Below are 15,279 nucleotides of genomic sequence, written 5' to 3'. Positions count from 1 at the left end.
GTGTTTTGGGGGGGGGGGGGGGGGGGTTTTGCCTCCATCTCCCTTTCAGCATCTTGGCAGGCGGGAAGGGGAAATATGATTATCCAACGGGGGAATTGTTTCATCAACACCTGGAGCAGATAAATGAAAATAGGAGGATTTATGTACTGAGAACAAGCTTACCTCTGCTGCCAGGAAGCAATTAAGCAGGAAGCTGGAATACTACCCCCCGTACTCTCTCTTTCTTTCTGCTACAGCATTGCTTTCCAACTCTTTACCCTCCTGATTGTGTCTCTCTATTTGTCTGTACGCTCAGCGCTCACTTCACACTAGTCGCACATTTGGAGAACTGATGGCGAGCCTTGGGGAAGGCTGACTGGAAGAGACGGAAGGTATTCATTCCGACAAAATGTCTCATTAATGGCTGATAACAAAGTGTCTGTGAAGTGTTGTGATCTCATTTGACTCTACGTTGGGGGGAAACCGATGGATGCTCGCCTCCCGCATAGCTACAGATAGGCAATGCAGCTTGTCTCGCCTTCCCGCTGTGACCTCTGAGTAGAAGAAATTTTAAATGTAATCTTCAGAGTGATGTGTGGCTCTGTCTTGAAAAGTGGTATCATACTGATTCTGCTTCAGTGCAAGGTTTTAAACACCCACACTTCTGAGTTAAAATGTTTTCCCTTATATTTGAGGGTGAACCTGCGTAGGTACCCATTGTGTTTCGACCTTTTCTTCTTCATTGTGTTTTTTAAACTACTTCTTCTGCCATGGGAGTCTACAACTGGAGGGTAAAAAGTTTGAAATTTGGTACACAGATTGGGGAAACTCCCATGATGCTTTGCATCGAGCTTCAAGTCTGTGCCTCAAGTGCTTTGACGCTACCGACAGGTCTAGGCTATATGTCAACAACGCTTTTACTTACTCGCACATGGACCCCATCAGGACGTAGCTCAAGAAATCTGGTGTGCTTTAACCTCTAGGGGGTGCTACAATAAGAATATGCATTTTGCCTTATAACTGATGATGCGTTTCACTTAAAATCAAAATTCCTGTGTCTGGTCTTTACCAAAATTGACACAGACGTTCTTCAAACCAAGCTGACGGAACTTATTTGTTGGCTTTGTGATCTGCAAAAGTGTTAATCTGTCAGAACCAATCAAACTGACGGCAAAGGTGCCAAAGAAGTAATCAAGAGATATTTCAGCCAATCTTTAATCAACTGAAAATGAAACTTGCTGTGAGTATCTACAACCTTGTCCTCAACATAATGACATCACGTTTCCACGACAACTCTGGCCTGCTGGGTTGCTTTCCCCCACATCGCTAATTACATTGCAGATTCTCAAAGTATTTAGTATAACTGTGGGTGTATCCATTTTGATCATGACTTGACTGGATTAACAAGTTAATGACTAATCACAATGATGTAATATTATGAGACTAACCCATAAAAGCCAACACTAGCAGTTTAACAACTTATTCAGACAGTGTTTGCAAACTGAATTTAGATTTAAGGCGATAGCAACAGCAAGTGTCCATTTACCATATGTATAGAAAGCAATGAGTGGCTGAACCAAAACAGAACAGTCCCATAAAGTAGCAATGATCACCACTCATTTTGCACTTCAGATCATCTGAACAAATTACACAAAAGATCATCTGCTATGTTGTGTTGAAGATTTTTGCACCACGATAACAGTTCTCAGGAGTTCCCTCTATGTTGCTGTAGTCTGTAACCAGCAAACCCTGGTGCGGTGAGAGGGAGGGTGGGGCCTTAGCTGTTGAGTCTGAAATTGTAGTAACTAATATTGAGACATGTAATTGACTTTCAAATGGACCCTCTACTTCTTTTGTCATACAGGATGCTGTATTACGGTAGACAACCAGCATTAATTTACAAGCAACAAAATAAACACTGAATGGCTAATATTAACCACACTCAACTTGCCATACAAGACAAGCTATTCAGTGACAGAATATTTCAAAAAGAAGGGGAACTAATAATTTTTTAAAGCAAGACACAATAATATCCCATTTTCATTTTGGAGTGGTATTCCCAAAGTTTTCACTAATGATGATATGACTGAGTCGGATATTTGGTTTCCAGTTAATATGAAGCTTTGGGCTGATAAGTAACATACACTGGCCACAAAATGATGAATGAGCCAGACTCCCCAAAATAAAATGTAGACCTTTAACAAGGATTAGGTATCAGGGTCAACTACCGACCAACCCTCTCTCTATGAACCTGGCTGATACTCAGGCCTGGTTCCACACTCAGTGCTGGCAAGCATCTGTCATGCTCATGTATCCTTGAGCCAGATCCTTTCTGTTGAATAACGAGAAATTATACTATGGAAATTAAGTTAAGTCTTGTCTGTCTTTATTCACAAAACCAGACTATATAGGTTTCATATAAGACCAAAATGCTTTCATTCATTGTATCAGTTTTAATAACGATGGACTCCTTGCCATCCTTTACATTATTACATCTGCGGTATGTGTTGTCTGCTCATCCAAATGATCAGACTGTGAAGCTAATGTGATTAAAAAATAAATACATTTTTGCTATGAACTGCTGATTAACAATATTTTGTGTTAATATTGAAAATATTAGAATAACAAAAGTCAGTAGTCAATGTTAACCCAAAAGTCAATGATGGAAAAAAACACTTAGGACTCTAAAAACACACCCAGCATCCCACTACAATTACTCGTACTGTTATAAGAGTAAATGATAGTAAAGTGTTTCACATTGTAGGTTGTTTAAACTTCCCAATATGGAATCGAACGGTCTGCAATATGACAGTGACTGAGGTGTGTTCACGCTTTAATTAAAGGCCATACCTACACGTCATAATATCAGAGTGGCTATGAATAGCGTGGTATTTGAACTACACAGGGCTAAAGCAGCTGCTGTGCTACGAAGCCGAGAGATGTGGAATGCAAACAGTAGCTTGGCAGAGTTCTGTTTATGTTCCCTCACTCTCACACGCTGCCTGTTTTCTTTATTGACTCAACAACTGGCCTTGTACTCATGCTCTGAGTGTGTGTGTGTGTGTGTGTGTGTGTGTGTGTGTGTGTGTGTGTATGTGTGTGTATGTGTGTCATTTTGATCTCATTCCACGCCTTGGGTAAAGCCCTGCTGGCTCTAAGGTGCGTGTCCTCGTTTCAGACGCACTGACAAAGTGGCCTCTCTGAAATGAGCTGTGTGGCCTATTTGCAAGAGGGGTGCAGATGCATTTTACTGCCTTTGATCTATGGGTAAACAACCTGCAGATTAAAAAGGGAAAAAAAAGCAAGTCGATGCAAGTGCTATCCATATAGTGTATAAGGAAAGAGAAAAGCAGTCAGGGTGATGAGATCGACAGGGACGGAGAGTGCAGGAGACAAACTCTGACGATTTCCTTTGGCAGATCTGTCAGCCAGATCTCACTGTGGGTGACAGAGCTCGTCTTGCCCTTGCAGGTTTTACTGCAGTGGCTATGTTACATATGCCTTATTATATATCCCATTATATTTCAAACACATTCTTCTTCCCTCGGCTGAGCAAAAGGCCGCAGCACTGACTTTCATAGACGTTCTGAGGATTCATACAGTGAGGAGAGTCAGGGATGACAACATGTCTCGCCTGATAAAACCAATGATATCTTAAACAGAGCAACACAAACTGTAGGTAGGCTGATGTGTAAATTCTGCTTCCCGAAACAAAGATTTGACAAACATGAGGACATGAATTCCAGCGCCCAAGTTTATGGAAGTTCTTTTTGCACATATCATATTTATCCCAAGTTAAAATGTAACATTTTTCAAGCCAAGTAAATCCAGAGGGGTTTAGTGTTTCCCCTATAATTTAATCTTGGCAGGGTCAAAAAGCCTCTAAAACAGCATGTAAACCACAGGATACTCTCCACTGAAACCTAGGGTGAAATCATTACAAAAACTGCTTCTACAGCTAAAACAATAAATATGAGAGAAATAATCACCAAACAGTAGCCTAGGATTATTTTTTAACTTTATCTTTAACAATACTCACTTACAGTATATGGGTTGTTAGAATCATTCATTCTCTCCATATTAGCTGTGAAACATGTAGAAAAACTACACTAGAAGAGATTGGGGATAAAAATCTATAGTCCTCATTCTATACAAAAGTACGTTGCAAAATAGGAAGAACCCCTTGTTTCCCTATTCTCCATTCACACTTCAAATGTTTCTAAAGTTTGAATTATTTCATCTTTCTGAGAAATCATACTTTGTCAGTTTGGCATGATGAATGCAAAAACAAAAACAATGCTTCAGTCAAAATAGAAAGGGAATCCACAGCTCCATGTATTTGCCACCTAACAATGAATGGGATATCTTTTGGCTCTTCCACTTTTATACATTTCTTGCATATTATCTTGGGAACAAAACTAAATGAGTGTGTTTGACTGCAGATGTTATCCCCAGTTTCATAGGCACTCCATGGCAATATTGTTTCACAGCCAGTATGGAGACAACAAATGATTAGAGCCACTCACAAATCTTTTGATGGACAGATTGTATTTAGACAGACTTGAATATATCTGAACCTGTTCCTTAATGCTAATGACACTTACAGTATGTGTGAGATATAAGAAAAAAAGATTTTGTTCACGGTTCATCACCTAAGACAAGCTGGAATAAGAGAATAAACCAAAATACCTCTTTTCTGAAAGATAATACATCTTGTGTATAGATTCTGGTCCATTAGGATGAATTCAGTTAAAAGGAACTCTGTGAAGTAGAGATCCCACATATCAGAAGTGCAATGACCAGCTAATATACCCATGTCGGCAGTACAAAATCCTCCTCACACACTCCACCAGCAGTGGCTCAGTGATTCAGATTCCACAAGCAAAGTGTGGACGGGTGACAAGGTGTTTCATTTCAACAGAAAAACTGAGTGCGGCAGCTCAGCCCCCAGTTGTGAGGCAAATATCATCCAGACAGTGAATGGAGCAGAAGTCGCAAAGGGAAAGAGAGAAATTCCACATTGCATAACCACTCTCTTATCTAAGCTCTATTATCTTGGCCACGGCTTGTTATACGGCTGCCAAAGCTATCACACAAAACACTGAAGCAACAGTCTTTATTTGGCTTCATCCGCACCCACACATAAACACAAAGACAATGAGAAAAGGCTAAACGCTGCAAATACAATCAACATACCAACAAACAATGAGCTGTAATAAACTACAGACTAACGTATCACTGTATCTTATTTCACACGGGGAGCTGAGCACTGAGCAATTATTGTCAGCATCACTTGGCCTATAAAGACTATTCCCCTCAGAGCTGGTGTTTGTAGCGAGTGTCAGTAGCAGAAGAGCATGTCGACAACTGTTAACGCTAATTGCTCTCACACCAAGAGCGATCTATTAAGAAAACATGCAGCAAGACTCCGCGCAATGTCACGACTGTGTGAGTCATGCCTTTGAAACCGAGGCCTTCCTAAAAAAAACATGGCCACACAGACTGAAGGCTGATTTGTAATCTGCAGTGTTTTGATGACTTTTGATTTGTGCAGGCATTACTATGTTATAATCATCCCTGAGGGGCATAAAAGTCTTAAATTGTACTATCTAACTCAAAGGTTAAATATAGCTAAATAAATCTTAGTTGTAGAGGTTTTATAAATCCGCTGGCATTTTGATTAGCTATTTTTAAATGTTATTGAGTTCTGAAAAACTAATATTTTATTCTGCCTGGAATAAAAATATATACTCAGGTCTTTAAACATGTTGAAAGTTGATTTCTCTAAGTGACTTCCAATCTTGTAAAGCCACAGATATGTCCAGTGTTTGAGCCAGGTTTGTCCTGTAGGGAGCCATACAGGTTCATTAGTACTTTTCTGGGGTGTCACAGCTTCATCCAACCATAAACATTACATTGGGTACACCTGGTGGGTGCTACAAAATAATGTCACAATGATACGAGAGAACTAATATTAAACACTGTATATTAGACATATAACTTTTTTTAATTCAACAAAATGAATGAGAATTTTTACAAAATTACAAAATCATATGGATGAAAACTAGAATAAGAAAGTACTCACTACGCTTTTGCTAGGGCTTAACTTTATCTTGATCTGTGTTTCACTTGAAGTAAACTTCAAAGTTCACCTGTGTGTCTAGAAAGATTGTAGTTCACATTTAGTGATAACTCTGTTATTGTTGAGATATCGAAAATTACGTTTTCATGACATGACATTAAAAGATGGCTTTATATTTACAGATGACTGGCAAGTCGTTTTACACTCATGGATGTAATGACAGACAGGTGAGTCAGATCTGACAGTTGTAACTGAAGATAAAGATGTCCATACGCCTTTAAAAAAAAAACTCCCACGATGCCCACGAAGAGCTATGATTCTGCCCCTGATTTTATTGAAATAACTGGGTGCAGGGAGGTTGTAGAGAAAGACCATTTTATTTTCTAAAGGGGTTATCATCACGATGGTGCGCTCTGGCTCAAACCCTGCATGTCAGATACAGAGATTGCTGGCGACACACTAACACTGCAAGTATCTACAAAAGATTTTTTTTTCCTTTAGCAACATGACCAAGCAAAACACTTCACTGTGAAATGTTCACCTTGGCCTGCAGCAGAGCATTGTTGAAATGACTATTAATACTTTCCCCCGCACGCACACTACTCAATAAGACCAGTCCTCCAGACCTTTGTGTTCAGCGAGTCTGCAAGGCTGGAAATAATGACCTACCCTCACATGCAAACAAAATATTGAAAAGGGATTCAAGTGATGTGAAGGATGAAGTAAGCCAGACTTTCAGGTTTCTCTCTTTGCTCTCTGTCAGTGAAGGACATGGCTGAAAAGAAAAACAGCCATTACCTAATGAGCCACTTATAGAGTGCCCTCTTTATTTAGGTTTCATTATTTTTATTGTAAATCCTTCACAGCCCTCGCCTGCTAGCTATTCATTCAGAGCTCCTGCAGCCAAGTACACCATTATATATTAACCAAAATCACGGGGCTGGAAAATACCTCAGCTGAATGACAAATATGATTACTATGAAGTTATCTCCAAATAATTTCTTTTTCTCAAACTGCTCGAATGAAATGTCTTTTGTTAACATTGTTTAATAACACACATTAATCAAGCAGTCGAGGAACCAGAAAGGGGTTATGAAAGGCAAAAAGGGGGAACAAGTCAGCAGTGGATAATTACCGGGGGGAACCTTCTAACAGTGCAGCTCCTAATCCATCGCAGGCTCGGAGACAGCATCTTAATCACAGCATAATTACATCCTGTCATTCACCGCAATGAAAACACTGAGACAGGAAGATGGAAGACGGCTCGGGACGACGAGCAGGAAATGGATATATATGTCTACAACAAGCTACCCACGTGCTGTTATGTGCCACTTAATATGCGTCAGCGAAGTTGTACTACGCACATTTCAGCAATTCCTCACAAGTCACGGTACCTGAAAACAAAGAGGCTCTTATTCTGAGGTTTTGTAGTGCCGGTACATTCAGTCTGTCGAGTGATACCTCAAAATGACAGCACTAACAGCTCTCGTCAGGGCCAGCGTGCATTTATCCCACTGCCTGCTGCAAACTGAAAGCCTCAGAAATTAAGGAAACACAGAAAGAGATTCATCTCTTTTCTGCCTGGTGTCTACTGAGGCTGGGTATAGAACTTCAATATGTTTTTGCAGAATGACTGAAATTTGACAGTGCTGACTTTGTAAACTGTAAAGTACCATAAGCTGGAATCAAATGTGTACTCAGGTTACAACTCCTGTGAGCAAATGGTTTGATCACACAGTATCTGATTTAAATCACAATTCACAAACTTTAGACAACACTGACGCTTATGTCAGTTCAAACAGGAAAACTGTTTTCTGGTGATGGGCATTTGTCACTCTTTACTGACATTTTATAGACACAAAGATACAATCAATCGATTAATTTAGAAAATTATCTAGACTAGTAATGAAAATAATCATTTGTTGCAGACCTAAACTTCCTACATATACATACATATATGTTACATTTGTTGTCTGAGCTGACCTCCAACTCTAAACTGAAGCACTCTTTCCCCTTGTCTTTTATTTTGGGTCACATAAATCCATGAGGTATAGTTCTGTAGTAACAGAGAAGGCTGAGCGAGTGATTGTCAGGCTTCCAGATCCACATGAACACACGTCCACACCACACTAGAACCTTCCTTGGATGGATATATTTAGGTCACTGGTCGATGGCTTGGACAGATGCACTGTGGAGGTTCAATGCTGTGTTTGTGAGAGTGTGTGTATGTGTGTGCGTGTGTGAGAGAGAGAGAGACAGAGACAGAGAGAGAGAGAGAGAGAGAGAGAGTGAATAGGCTTGTGAATGTGATCATGCATTTATCAGCCATGCTGTCGCCTACAGTGTGCGACAGTTAGAGAGAGCCAGGGCCGGGGGATGTCCCACTGGCATTAAGAAAGCTCTCTCCATGGGATGCATCAACCAATGAGCGGCGGAGCCTCGGGGGGCTGCCTTGTTAATTAAAGCCGGAGTTGTTTGTCAGTGCCGGCATATGATGCACAGCGCTATCACCGTCGGGGGAAAGAGAAAACACGAAGCACAAATGCTGCAACCCCTGCAACAAATCTGCTGCCTCACCATGGAAGCAAGACATCTCACTACAGCAACGACTGCTGTGGCTTCGAGTGTCAGTATCAGTTAGCACTGTGTTACTCAATCAGATAGTGCACTTGCAGAGCGGAGGCACACAGCTGACTGCAAGGAAAGGATGGGGAAAGGTGAGATTTACAAACTACGTTAGTATTTGTCAAACCCGTTCATCTCAAGAAGGCATCAACTTCAGCTCCAGCTCGAAGGGTGTTAGCACATCTCTGAATAGGTGCAACCAGGGTGTATTTGAGTTACTGTCTTTGGCTGGTAATGTTCTGACTTAAGTGTAGTCATTTGAGAGGTGAGTTCTCTCGAGTGCTAGCTGTACTAATAACTGCTAATAAGGAGCACATGGTGTTATCTCAGTGATAATAATGAGCCCAATAATGAATGTGATGGGACTTGAGCTGTGGTGGTGCAAGTTTGGTTACTGTAGGGAAAAGCCTTAGAAAAAAAAAAGAAAACAAGAGATTTCTTTCTAACAGGTGCTCAGCTTGAGGCCTCTATCAGAGCACTTGATGAAATACAAAGACACATAGTTGTAACTGGAATGTTGCTGTCTTAGATCCACACACCAGCTGGGAAAAAGAAAGTTTAGCAGCAACTCACAGCTTCCTTAACAACTACTGTCAAGCTCCCCTGGAGACAGAGACTTAATTTCCTCATATTGCTTTGGTAGAGCTGCTCAGTGGCCAACAGCTAATGATGATTAGTGTGTAAAACTGTAGAAAAAGAGCAAACATGTTTAGCAAATCGTCTCTGGATACATAAAAAAAAATACTAAAGAGCCTAACTCTACCTCTCACCAGTAGCTTCTATATATGAAACTCATTTCCACCCGACTGGCTGACCTTTCAGCTTCCTGCCCTTAACACTGTTGTAATATCTCTAAATCAACTAAACCTAAATCCCCATTAGAGTGAATTTAGAAACTCATGCTGCGGAACGAAAAACCCAAACAAATCCAAATTCATGTTAAAGCAGATGAACAGAAGGATTGCGGATTAACAAGAGGGGATTTGCCACTCCGACGTCACCCACAGAGCAAATGGAGCAAATCAAACATCTTATTAATACTGTGACAGATGGATAATTGTGTCATTTTACTATCTGCTCCCTTGTTCGATACCCACGGGGAGACTTCTGGAGGGTTTAAGCCTTGTTTAAGCCTGGTAATTGTTTTGTGGCACTGCTGTCAGGTGAAAACCCTCAATCTCCAGGAAATCAACCTTTCAGCAATCGGGAGAGCTGCCAAATGTCAATCATTGTAATATTTTGTCTACATGATTTACAGTTACTTTTAAAGTTGTATCTCTAAAATAGCAACAATCTTTCAACTCAACAGATGATTTAATCCTTCACTGAACATATTAGCTTTTTCTCTTCAACAGCCCACAATAGCTGATTGACTGTGCTTGAATCATCAGTGAATCATCCCCAACATTTTTCTAATCATGATAAGGTGCCTGTGACACAGCAGGACGGCTGTGTTTGCACAGTCGATTTGCACAGGTAAGTAAGCGGCTTTCCTGCGAGAAACGAGGGGATTCAAAGCAAATAAACACGCCGTAATCAAATGCGGCCGGGGCTGCAAATTGCTTTCGGCTGTAATGAAACAGGTTACGGGAGCAGGCGAGACCACCGTACTGCCTAAGCCTTCATCAAGGGAGCTTGATCCTATCAGCGCAGAACTGGAATATCAACAACACCAACCAACTGAGTGTGTTTAGAGTCAAAGTGCTGTGGGAGAAACCCATAACCTCAGGCTCTTATGAACAGACTGTAGCAGCTGTGGAGAAGTTAAAGACCAAAATAGGACAATCAAATGCCCGCGATTGTCACCCAAAGGTGACATGGATTTTTATGAAACATGTTCATCCTGAAGTGCTTTAGAGCAGCAAAAGGCTTAGAAAGAGATTAAAAGAAACAAGACAGAGATAAATATTGGTATGTTGGCTGTGTGAGCACATTGACCCAAGGGAGGATTGGACATTGCATTGATGTTGGCAGAATGCTAATGAGACTGTAGCCTTACTATATGACCTGACATAAACGCATCCGTGTTGGCCATCAGTCACTTCAGAGAGGTTGAGAGGACCACACACTCCCTCCGACGAGGGTGTGTGAGCTTATCGGAGCATGATGCAATAGGTCAGACCTATTCCTTGGCCAAATGCTGCTGTGTCCTCCTCATAATTGATGAGCAATTAGCACAGGTAGCATAGGTCAGGAGCTCCACTCAAGCATTCAACGTTCAAAGACTGCACACTTCTTTCAGCTTATTAACTGAAAACAAATATGATTATTGTTGTCATTCACAGCAAACGGTAAATGAAATTAGTAAGAAGTTAGCATGCTCTTTTCATTCACCACATGCCGGGAAATCAAGAGGAAAAGCACAAAAATCCTACCCATGCACAAGCCCTCATGTAAGTCTACCAGATCCCCCAACATCATTTAATAAGCGCAGTCCATTTGCATGCAAATCAGACCAATTACCAAGTAGCTGGCATGTGAGTATCATTTCACATTGAGCTGTATCATGCCTCATTTGCTTAGCCTTGAAACATAAGCCACTATGTAGAGCACCCCGTTTTCACTGTGCTCATTCAACATGGATTTAGCACTTGAGTAAGAAATCTATTACTGCTCGGGAATGTGTAAAACATAAATTAGATGATTATTTGACTTAATTTCCCTCTCAAACACAAAGAGGCATCATTTCTATTATGATAAAGCATCCAAAGAAACTTTTTAGAAACACAACCTGCACTACAGCAACAAACAGGGTGATAATGGGGGCAGATGTGAAAACTCTGGACTGAAATTACATCTACCTGCAGCAACCACGCAGAAGGGAATATTCCTATAAATCAGTGGGGCAGGGCACTGTGTTGACAGCAGTGGAGACACCAGCAAGCTGGAAGAAGATGCCAGTATGAGGCACTCTGCTGCTATGACATCTTCAAAGTCTTACACAGTCAGCAGCTGTCACAAGTGGCAGCCAAGCAGGACAAAGGGCAGAAATACTCACACAAATCAACAAGAAAGGGTACACACACAAACTGTATGCACATCTGATAACACGTAAATTATTTATCTTAAGAAAGCACTGTTGCAGCCTCACTCTGGAACTCACTGGGGAATTCATCGCACTTTATGACTGTCCATAGCAGCTACATAGTTTCCCCGGTTGTGTTTAGTGTCTGTTATCCGTCTCACGTTACATTTCTCACTATTACAGGATAACAATAGTTCTTTGTGGTTAAGGTTCATGCACACTTCACACTAACACCTCTCCCCTTATTCCTCCCCTATCTGCCTTCACACACACTCTAAGCACCATGACGGGCCAGGCTAAGTAGGAGAGCAATATAATTACTGCTGACCCGGACAGGTTAAACTTGGTCAAAGATGGGAGGTGGTGATTTGATGATCTTCCATTCTGTGTATGAGGATGGACAATATATTTCATGCTGCAAATCTGCATTCAAACATTATACCGGCTGAGCACGATGTAGGAGGCAGGAGTCAATCACGACTGATTAATACCATTGCTAAGCCTACATGGGAGGTTGTCACTGAAATGAGGTGGCCTGTGGTATGATCCATGAGCATTCAAATGAGGTCATCATCTTAAAATATACAGACCTCAGTGGATATGTAATACGTTAGGTATGTATATTAAAGCTAGTGTTTTATATTTCAACAGCAGCAGCGCTATCATTCCCAGAATGAGCCATGGAAAGAAAGACAGACCTGCCTGGCTTGTCAGTCAGCCTAAAATCCCACAGGGAACAATGTTTTATTTGTCATTTGGAACGTAATGAGATAACAGAGATAAGAGGATGTCACAAGAGAACCTCCTTTCTTCCTGAAATCATTCCTCTGACATCAGACATACCACACAGTAATGACAGAAACAGAGTTATCAGCACATGGTGAATCAGGCTGTAACTGATTAATAGTGCAATAGGCTGTTTATCAAAGAGCAAAATGTTAAGAGTGCACTGACAACTCATGGTGAATCAGAATATAAAACAATACAAGCCAGAGCCACTACTGACACAGCAGCACCTGCTTATTTTCCTCAACAACTCTTATGCTGCCAATGATTAACATTTCATTCACAAAGCCATTAACTTGGAATATTCAGCAGGCAGAGTTGTGTGCTGCAATGGTTGTCAAACACTTTCATGTCAAGGACTTCAAAGAGACACATCAGGACCCATAGACCTGGTGTCCCGATAAGGACACATATATTGAACTGTACAGCTGTCAACAGCCTCAAGTGATGAGAATCAGACCAAGGATTGATCTGGGACACCTTGGGTTGGTTTGGTGGGGGGGGGGACACACCATCAGACACCATCAGATGATTAGAAGTGTGAACCTAATCCACACTGTAATTGGCATCATCTCAAGTAAATTACAGACAAATTAGACAGGGGTGCGAGGGTGGGGGGTTCAAGGACCCCCTCTTTGACAACCACTCTGCTGATGAAGGATGAACACACACACATACTGACACACACACACACACACACACACACACACACACACACACACACAGGTAATGATCTGGGTACCACCTTACCTCCAGACGGTCCAGGCTGATGAAGCTGGCTATAGCAAATCCATCAATGATATCCTCCTCCTGCGAGCTGGACTCCCTTCTCTTTCGCCGGGGGGGACGCGGAGCTCTGGCGGCGGATGCGGGGTGCGGCGCCTTTTTACCGGGCAGGGAGGCGGCGTCCCTCCCCGGACTGTGTCCCTCCCTGTCGGAGCAGGAGGAGTTGGGGTCGGGGCTGCGGGCGTCTCTGCTCCCTGCCTCCCGCAACCTCCGCACCCTCTCCCGCTTGGACCGACATCTCCGACCCTGCTTCAATTTCCCATCCATGTTGTTAGAGAAAGCTTGCAGTGTCAAAAAGAAATAGAAATATAACTCCACAGTAGGTGCTCGCCTAATCGCCCGCTGCACCGCGTAATAACAAATAGCCTAACACACACTGGACTGACAATTGTAAGCTGCGCTATAACGTGAAGATAGCGCTGTGTTTGTGTAAATAACAAAGCAAATATAGCCTTATAACACTCAATGACCTTGAGTATAAACCTCCCCAATCTCCATTACGATAAGCAAATGTTCAAGTATCCCACACAGGCGAAAGAGAGAGAGAGCAAAGCGACGCGGATCCACACGTTATTTTGTCACGAATCTGCACTATGTCGACGCGGTATCCGTTAAAGCAGGTGCAAAACGGCGAAATAGTTCAAATCCACGCATTACACTCGCTTCGTAACTTTTGTTGCATCGGAATAATAACAAGCAACGTTAAAGCCTAACCTCGCTGCATACCGCAGACAGCGCAGAGAAATCATGTCGCTGCCCGTTGTTGTTTTCCACCACCCCAATCCATGATCCAAGGCTGTCAAATAAAGAGCTCGGGATACTATCCGTCCGAAACAAAACGAGCACGTATCGATTGTGGCTGTCGGATGAGTGAATAATCCCGTACGCGTTGAGTTTTAAGCCATATTCCTCTCTGCGCTTCAGGGGCAAAGGATCCCAAGTCTGAGAGCTACTTATGCGCAATATTTCCTAAATGATCCGAACCGTCCGAATAAGACAAGCATCCAGTGTGTAATCAAACTCCATGAGGCGATGAAGCGGTTTATTCCAGCTCAGATAATGTTGAGTTTCCTATAAATCCACTCCAGTCCGTCCTCTGGCTGCTCAGTTGCTCAGCGGCTCATGGTATTTTCTATTCGCATAATAAGGCTTTGATAAGTGTCCTTAAAGCGACAGCAGTGATTAAAATCTCCTCTCCCCCTCTCATTCCCTTCATTCGAAATTAAGAGACACAGTCGATCTTCACAGAACCCACATAACTGACGTATTTCCGCCACCTCTGGCCTACAATTTACCATAGGAAGGAAGCTGGTCTTTAAAAAAAAAAAAAAGAAAAAAAAAAAAAAAAAAAAAAAGGGAAAAAACCATTCTCTCTCACTGTTGGGCACTTTGTCACATCAGGCACTATTTCAGTCTGTCTGTCTGCCATAGAGGATGCCACATCATGTCTTTCCCTCTGACTGCTTGTGCTGTCACCGGTAGGAACACACACACACACACACACACACACACACACACACACCTATCAGGTTTTGACAACTTCTACTTTCTGACCATGTTGGCTCAGCACCCCCCCCCCCCCCAACCCCAACCCCAACTCTCTGAGTTCACCAACACAAAACAAAACAACTCAAAGTGTAAAGTTGCATTTCAGTGTCAGATGAACTTCAAAATGTCACAGCCATACAGTAAATATTTGAAATATGGGTTGCCATACTTACCCTGCCCCGTGTCCCAGCTTTTTAAACCCTGGAGCTGTGTTTGCCAATCTGCAGTGTGGGGACTTCCAGGGGTCCCTCTGGGAGTTCCAGGGAGTCCTCTGCGAAGTAAAGCAGCTTAATTTATCTGATTTCGATTAGTAGAAATTAGGGCAATGACATTATATAATCACTGTATTGTGTAACAATTATTTCCATTATAGGTTTTACTGCCCCTATTGTGACTATAATTCCACCTACACTAATATGCACACATATGCAAGTGTTTATGAATGTAT

At 42.0% G+C, this 15,279-nt stretch overlaps 1 protein-coding gene across 1 annotated transcript in view; it reads right to left on the bottom strand.

The window, feature by feature from the left end:
• Window positions 1–14,563, bottom strand: part of dnah5l (dynein, axonemal, heavy chain 5 like) — a 137,348-nt gene extending 122,785 nt beyond the window's left edge. The window contains 1 exon segment of the mRNA XM_087170332.1: window positions 13,248–14,563. Coding sequence (XP_087026458.1) covers window positions 13,248–13,550 — 303 coding nt within the window. The 5' untranslated portion in view covers window positions 13,551–14,563.
• Window positions 14,564–15,279: the final 716 nt, after the last annotated feature.

This window comes from Seriola lalandi, unplaced genomic scaffold, assembly GCF_002814215.2.
Source record: "Seriola lalandi dorsalis isolate HSWRI2012SDOR001 ecotype SW California unplaced genomic scaffold, Sedor1 jcf7180002054945, whole genome shotgun sequence".
NCBI classification, from domain to species: Eukaryota; Metazoa; Chordata; class Actinopteri; order Carangiformes; family Carangidae; genus Seriola; species Seriola lalandi.
This window is presented reverse-complemented; position numbering and strand designations above follow the sequence as displayed.